Here is a 7,911-nt window from a genome sequence, read left to right as displayed (position 1 = left end):
CTTTTGTCTTCATCCAGTACAGCTTTATTTATTTCTCTACATTTAAATTTAAAGGTCAAAGGTTGCCCTTGTCTTTCCTGCAGACTTCTTCCCTCTCCACCTCACCAGCTGTCCTTCTCTGTGTGGAGATGGTGTGACCCGTCAACTATCTGAATCAGGTTTTTTTTTTACTTAACTTGGCTTTGGGTTTGATAATGGTTCATAACATTGATAACATCGTTGTCAAATAATTTGTTAAACTTTGGTGTAGTGGCCATCAACACACGGGACAGGGGAAACAATAAAACAACAGGTGTGAAGTGACAGGCCTTTAATATCAGTTATTGGAAAAGTTTTTACATTAAACTGACACTGGAAGTCAGCTTGGGGACTTTTTTTTAGTTACATGTCATCTCTCACCCCTCATTTCCTGTCTGTCTCTACTGTGTTCTATTTAATAAAACACATGTACAAACATCTAAAAAAAAAAGAAAGCAGGCAACTACTAATGCTGAGTTACACCTTTTAATAACAGGGCGCGGAGCTGCGTATACAATCCATCCTTGACCTCAATGTCAGACTGGATAATAAAGTGAAAACTACACTGTCATTTCAGTCCGACTAGATTCAGTCTGCTGCATCAGTTAATCGTTCTCACTATTTAATTATTTTTTCCTGTATTTATGGTCGCATTGAATTTATTCATTTAACGTATCGTTCATGTAATTTGGAGTTGCAAGAAAATCGCAACCCTTCATAGCACAAAAGAAGCTACAACAGAAAATTGATATCGTTGACAAAACGCTGCATCGTGTTCGTGAACGCAGCCCGGAGGGTGTTAATGTCGAACTGAATTGTGGGATTGGGTGCCGGCGGAAAGCTTCTCGAAGGAACCGCAAAGATGATGGTGAGTGAGTTAGCATCCATGCCCCAAACTCAAACCTATAATCCGTGTCCATCCTGCCGTTTGGCTGCGAGCATCCGCATCCGGACTATTGTTAATATAAATGACTCTCTCTTGGCGGTGTTGGGAAGCTGTTATTTTGTGAAAAGGAATTTTTAAACGATTGCATCGTTTGTCAGACTGTGTTAGCCGCTCGGGGTTAGCAGGTACCGCTGGGCGTATACGGGGATGCTAGCTAACATGTTAGCTGTTATTGAGAAAAGATAAAGTACCGTTAGCTGGTCATTACAGTTTGTACTTGTAATTCAGGGTACTTTGTTTCAACTATAAGTATGTCATTGTTTTTGCGTTTATTGCGCATGTAATTGCAGCTTTGCCAGTGAGCTTATTGTCAGTCAGCTAGCCTCTTTGTATGAGTGGCTGCATAGGAAACATTTCTAACTGTCCTGTAAGCTCCTGTAAAGGAGCTCGCTCGGACAGCCGGTAAACGTAAATGTGTTGCTCAGTCTCTGCGCATTTGTATTTGTCCAGAGGTTTGGTAGCCATGTCTGAGTGAAGAGGACTGATGTAGAGCAGCAGACAAAGACCAGACACAGTCCGTGACACTCATTTGCCAAAATCTGCTGGCTAATAATAAGGAAACCGTAATATGTGTTGTACGACTGAGGACTTGTGACATGCAGACTGTAAACAGACATCCGGCTTTTTGACAGTGTCACACAGCTGAATGTCCGATGGGTAACAAAAGCATCCTGCAGCTACAGTAACCAGCCTCAGCCTGTTGTGTGTTGCGCCACTTATAACCTTAAATGGTAACAATATAAGTTGTTCAGATATCGTGTTACAGTATTAATACCATGAAGCATGCTCCACAGTATTTACACACCTACTAAAACATTACTTGTGATAGTTTTTGCCTGGTATAATAACAACATTAGACATGATGTGATGTTATCACCACAATATGATTTCACAGAAACATGATGAGCAGTAACACTGAACTGTTTCTCAGCCATCGTTTTAACAAATGAAAACCACCTTACCTGCCATTCACACAGCAGTATTTTTTGCCGTTTGTACTAAACTTGGTCGCAATCGAGCTTAGTGCTGTTGCCACCGATGTTCATGAAGAAGCGAACTATCCGTTGTTGTGCAAGCAGGAATCACATTTTTGTAGATAACCAGGAGCCACTACTCCAGGATACCAGACTTATTTTAAATTAGTGGTTCAGCTTACAAGAATTGTCTCTTCTTTTTGTTCTGTTGTCAACCAACCTCTTCCCCTCTCTCTCCAGCCCACACCGGTTATCCTGCTGAAGGAGGGGACAGACTCATCTCAGGGCATTCCCCAGCTCATGAGTAACATCAATGCCTGCCAGGTCAGAAAAACAGCCTTTCTCTCCGTGGTTGTCTGTTTTTCTGTGTGTAGTACGTGCTTAACTAAATATGCTTTAAATCCTGTATAAATGTACCCGTCGGGTTGTTTTTAGGTGATTGCTGAGGCTGTCAGGACCACCCTGGGACCCAGGGGGATGGACAAACTGATGGTGGATGGCAGAGGTGAGGAGAGACGGGTAGACACAGATAGAAAAAATGGAATTGCAGGATAAATTCATCCTCACCAAGAAAATGTCATTGCGTTTTATCCAGGTAAGGCCACAATCTCCAATGATGGAGCCACCATCCTGAAGCTGCTGGATGTGGTTCACCCTGCAGCCAAGACCCTGGTGGACATCGCTCGCTCCCAGGATGCCGAGGTGAGAAGTGTGTGTGGTTGATTAAGGGAGGATGTCACAGTTTCAAGTTCATTGAAACTTTAAACTGGCACCACCACCGTCATAATAGGTTTTCATAATCTCTTTCTGTCCTTTGTCTCACCGTCAGGTTGGGGACGGCACCACCTCTGTCACTCTGCTGGCTGCTGAGTTCCTGAAGCAGCTAAAGCCATATGTGGAGGAGGGGCTCCACCCTCAGACCATCATCAGAGCGTTCCGCACTGCCACCGCCCTCGCTGTCAACAAGGTCAAGAAGATTTCTGTCTCTGTGAAGAAAGACGACAAGCAGTGAGTACAGAGCAGTTTCTCCATATAGCAGCGGCTGTGTCTACTGTCTCTCCTGCGAGCAGTATATTAATATTGTGTCCTCAGCCCGAAGTTAAATTTAGCTTTTTAAAGGTGGTCTGGTTTCACATTTTCAAACGTACTGTTTCCCTCTCTGTCCTCACAGAGAGCAGAGGCAGCTGTTGGAGAAGTGTGCAGCCACGGCCCTGAACTCCAAGCTAATTGCCGGTCAGAAGGAATTCTTCTCCAAAATGGTGGTGGACGCCGTCATGCATCTGGACGAGCTGCTGTCTCTGAAGATGATTGGCATCAAGAAGGTCCAGGGAGGAGCCCTTGAGGTTTGTATATTTTACCTTTGCCCCCACTTAAACAAAGGTTGCCTCTGAAATCGCTTAATACAAGATACGACAAGAACAGAAACTGTTAGAGAAACAAGTTCATGCGTCGGTCATGGAAAATTTGGGTTAGCAAGTAAAAAACGACCCAAGTGAGCTGCACCTTAAGGTCGTCCCGCTCTCCTTTTTTTTTTTTTTTTGGTTCCAAATTCACCTGTCATACTTAATATATTAAAATTTCACAGGATTCCCAGTTGATTGCTGGGGTTGCGTTCAAGAAGACCTTCTCCTATGCCGGGTTTGAGATGCAGCCTAAGCGCTACGACAATCCAAAGATTGCTTTGCTCAATGTGGAGCTGGAGCTGAAGGCTGAGAAGGACAACGCTGAGGTCCGCGTGAAATCTGTAGAGGTATGAAGCATCAGAAATAAGAGCCTTGAAATGTTGCTTGTCTCTCCTCCTGGCTCCCTGTGAAAGAGATTTGACCCTCTTTCCTCGTTTCTGCAGGAGTACCAGGCCATTGTGGACGCAGAGTGGAACATCCTGTACGACAAACTTGAGAAGATCTACAAGTCAGGAGCCAAGGTGGTTTTGTCCAAGTTACCCATCGGTGACGTGGCCACCCAGTACTTCGCTGACAGAGACCTGTTCTGTGCTGGCAGGGTGCAGGAGGAGGATCTGAAGAGGACCATGATGGTAGGACAGAGACAGACTGAATACTCTTTAAACCGCACATCTGAATAATATACCAGAATACCTGCCAGACTGTCGGTGCACCACATGACCTTCAGATGTTTAACTGTTAACACTAGACTCACTAACCTCTGCACAACGGACTCCTCATCCGAATCTGCGTCTGAGTGAGGCCCAAACGTGTAGGATGAGGCTGAATCTCTCCAATGATGCTCACTGCTCTTTCACTGTCGACCTAGCTGCTGGTGCTGGGCGGGGCATTCATAAGCCGCTTTCATACAGAGATCCCGCAATAAAAGCGGAAAGAATATCTGTCAATATGCCGCATTCGCTCATACACGTGTACTTTCACAAAGCAATCCAGCTTTCCAGAACCAGCTGTGTAGAAAAGGGCCGATAAAGTGTAACACAACACCGGCAATGCTGACTGTGTCTTTTAACACAGACGTCGTTCCGGCTCTGTTCCTACAAATGTTCCCGGCTCAGAGGCGGATCAAATCGGACTCCCCTTTCTGGCTCCGTAGCTTTTATACAGTGGGTATACATGTCTAGAGGGGAAGTTTAAACACATCTTCAAATTAATTTACAGAAAGAACAAGTTTCTCTTTTAATAAAGAAGAAGATGATGTGATTTTAAACCAATTGGGTTTTTTTAAAATTAGTATTTCCATAAAATTATGTTTTACTCTGTTAATAAGATAAGCACTTATTGCAGTTTTACTATTATCTAGGGCTGACCCCAAATAGTCGAAGATTCGATGGGCGGATGTAGTGTAAAAGCACTTTGAGTGGTCAAAGACTAGAAAGGCGCTATACAAATACGGAGCATTTCTATTTACTTGCTGAAGAGACGGAGCCCCGGCTTCACCGGTGTTGTGCCGAGTAGTCCGCACCTCGCGGGACATTCGGATAATTTATCACCGTTGATGAACCACACAAAGAATATTTCATCATTTTTAAATAGCTGGCTTCTTGAAATAGACCCGTGAGGAACCGCAACATGCATGTAGTTGTCGGCATGCACGCAAAACTCACACACAAGACCGGTGAATGACAGGCGAGAGAGAAAAGGGTCTTCCAAAAAGCCTCAGTTTAGCTGGAAATTTACAGTGTAAGTTGAATGAATAGAGCCTGCAGCTTTTTTTTTTTTTTTTTTTTTTTTTTTTTTGCAGCAAAATTTTGTATGTTAGAAGGAGCTTGATAGTGTGTAATGTGACCTGCAGGCCTGCGGTGGCTCCATCCAGACCTCAGTAGGCGCCATGACAGACGATGTCCTGGGACAGTGTGAACTCTTCGAAGAGGTCCAGCTTGGAGGAGAGAGGTAAGAGTGACGAGTTAAAATCGTTTGTCTTCAGAGAATACCCTTAGAGTAAACCACGCTGACACCCACCATGTCTGTGTCTGTAGGTTTAACTTCTTTAAGGGCTGTCCGAAGGCGAAGACCTGCACCATCATCCTGAGGGGCGGAGCAGAACAGTTCACAGAGGAGACGGAGCGATCGCTGCACGATGCCATCATGATCGTACGCAGAGCCATCAAGGTCAGTTGACACATGAAAGTTTTCCAGTGAGTGCAAGAAGGCTCATTAAAATATAACGTCAAGTATAACATTATAAAGTATAACCAGTCAGGAGAAACGCTTTAAAACTTTTTAAACCTTATTTTGAGGCAAAGTCTTCAAACCTTTTCAGCGATTTTTATCAGATTTTATTGCTGGGTCCAGTCATGTAGTTTTTATGTCCCGGTGACCAGTAAAAGTGCAGTTCTGTCTCTCTCCCCATTCGTTCAGATAGGTGCCTGGTCTTGTTAGTCAGAAATAGCTTCCCGGAGGTGTTGCCAAGATGGCTGACACATACGACGTACAAAGCGATGCACAGACGTCATTATTTATTGACTAATATCCATGAGCAAAATGTATAAATGAACATCAGATTGGATTATAATGAAAAACTATAAGCTTTGCTTGACCATTGAAAAATGAAAAGACGCGATAAAGTTCTCTACACATTTAATAACAAACTGGATAAAGCCATCACATCTTAAAATAACTCCAGCACAGAGAAAGCAACACAAAAATAAAATCGCGAAAGTTTGGAAGGTTATTAAAACATTACCAGCCGACAAGAGCTGCAGGACTCACGTCTGTGACGCCTGAGCATCAGAGGAACGGGATGTTAACGAGCTTTATTACCTGCTGTAATCAGCTGTTGCGCTTGTTTTGGAGAAGAGGAGACGGACTTCGGCTCTGTGTAAAAACTTCCTGACTGATGGAAACTTCAGACCCAGTATTTAGTGTAACTCCATCAGCTGTTCGCTGGCTGGCTGCTGTGAATAGCAATACAATTAATGCCGATCTCAGGCAGACATCGGCAAGACTTGTGTGGCCATCTGACTGTTGATTGTGATTTACTGGTTTGCAAATAAAAAGGGAGGTGGAAAAGAGAGGAGCAGTCGTAGAAAAACAGCCGATATTCTAAAGCCAGTAGCCTCTACACGCCCATTTAGAAATTCACTGCAATAGTTTAGTATAGTTTCTTTGGTGGAAACGCAGCTACAGAAACAGATCGTTTTGATATTTGGTATAATTTATTGTTTCTGATTTCCAGAATGACTCCGTTGTAGCCGGTGGAGGAGCCATAGAGATGGAGTTGTCAAAGTACCTGCGGGACTATTCCAGGACCATCCCTGGAAAACAGCAGCTGCTGATCGGAGCGTACGCCAAGGCCCTGGAGATAATACCCAGACAGCTGTGTGACAACGCCGGCTTTGACGCCACCAACATCCTGAACAAACTGCGCGCCAAACACGCCCAGGTAGGACATTAAACACATCATCTCACTTTAAATAAGGCCCTTGGCATAAGTGCGCTTTTATGGCCTTCAGATTTAGAAGTGGAACAAGGAATAAAATCGACTTCATTTGACTTTGTGTGCTTCGTCTGTCCTCTCGCTGTAGGGCGGTATGTGGTACGGTGTGGACATCAACAACGAGGACATCGCAGACAACTTCGTTGCCTGCGTCTGGGAGCCGTCCATCGTGCGGATCAATGCTCTGACGGCGGCGTCGGAGGCAGCCTGCCTCATCCTGTCAGTAGATGAGACGATCAAGAACCCACGCAGCAGTTCGGATGGACCTCCCGGTGGCGCTGGCAGGGGCAGAGGCCGCGGGAGACCCCATGCTCACTAAGAGGAAGCCGGAACAAACCCCATTTTAAACTGGCATTGAGATCCAAATGCAGATAGATGATAGAAGATTGAGTCTTCCGCACCAGTCAGGTTATATTGAAGCATAGATGCAGAGATTGTGTTGAATGTACCTTGACATGTTTGATCTGTGTTTGGATTTGAATTCTAGATAAAATGAGGTGTTGTACCCAGTCACACATAAAAATGGCAGGTTCTGTGGAACAAACGGGGGGAAAAGGAGAAGTTCATCTCGCAATTTTGAGACCGATTCTTTAGATGGCTGACAGTTATTGTGTTTTCTTTGTCACCTGTAGATTTTTCTTACTGAAGCTTTGACTTAACGTCTGTAACATTTCAAGCACTGCATCTTTCCACACGCAGCCATTTTATCAAGAAATGATACTGAAATACAAGCAGAATGAAAGCAGTTCCCCCCTTGGTTTGGAAACAAACACACTCCTGTCCCCCTCCAGGTCAGCTCTTCCTCGCTGACCTGAAGGAGCTGTTCCATAATTTCTAATCTGGTTTTGTGTAATGTGACAAACTGATGTGTAACATGGAAGATAAAGCACTGATGCACGGATGTCGAGCAGTTCTGAACCATTCACTGGTTACGCTGTGTTAAACTATTTATTGGACCATTCTTATCAATAAATTCACAGCTGAAATCATACAATTGTCTGAGTTATTGCAAATATCTGGTCAAAGGTGGGGACCAAATCGATTGATTCCTGATGGTGTGTTGATATCAGTGAC

The 7,911-nt window shown here is 44.2% G+C and overlaps 1 protein-coding gene across 1 annotated transcript; it reads left to right on the top strand.

The window, feature by feature from the left end:
• The first annotated feature begins 817 nt into the window (after positions 1-817).
• Positions 818-7,828, top strand: cct7 (chaperonin containing TCP1, subunit 7 (eta)). Its single transcript, XM_038730770.1, has 12 exons — positions 818-886; positions 2,179-2,262; positions 2,374-2,443; positions 2,534-2,640; positions 2,768-2,946; positions 3,110-3,281; positions 3,524-3,688; positions 3,785-3,973; positions 5,194-5,291; positions 5,378-5,510; positions 6,577-6,783; positions 6,926-7,828. The coding sequence occupies exons 1-12, from the start codon at positions 881-883 to the stop codon at positions 7,154-7,156; spliced, it is 1,641 nt and encodes a 546-aa protein (XP_038586698.1). The 5' UTR covers positions 818-880; the 3' UTR covers positions 7,157-7,828.
• The last annotated feature ends 83 nt before the right edge of the window (positions 7,829-7,911 follow it).

Source organism: Micropterus salmoides, unplaced genomic scaffold (assembly GCF_014851395.1).
Source record: "Micropterus salmoides isolate LMB-PRFRI ecotype aquatic unplaced genomic scaffold, ASM1485139v1 Ms_hic_scaffold_2, whole genome shotgun sequence".
Lineage (NCBI taxonomy): Eukaryota > Metazoa > Chordata > Actinopteri > Centrarchiformes > Centrarchidae > Micropterus > Micropterus salmoides.
This window is presented reverse-complemented; position numbering and strand designations above follow the sequence as displayed.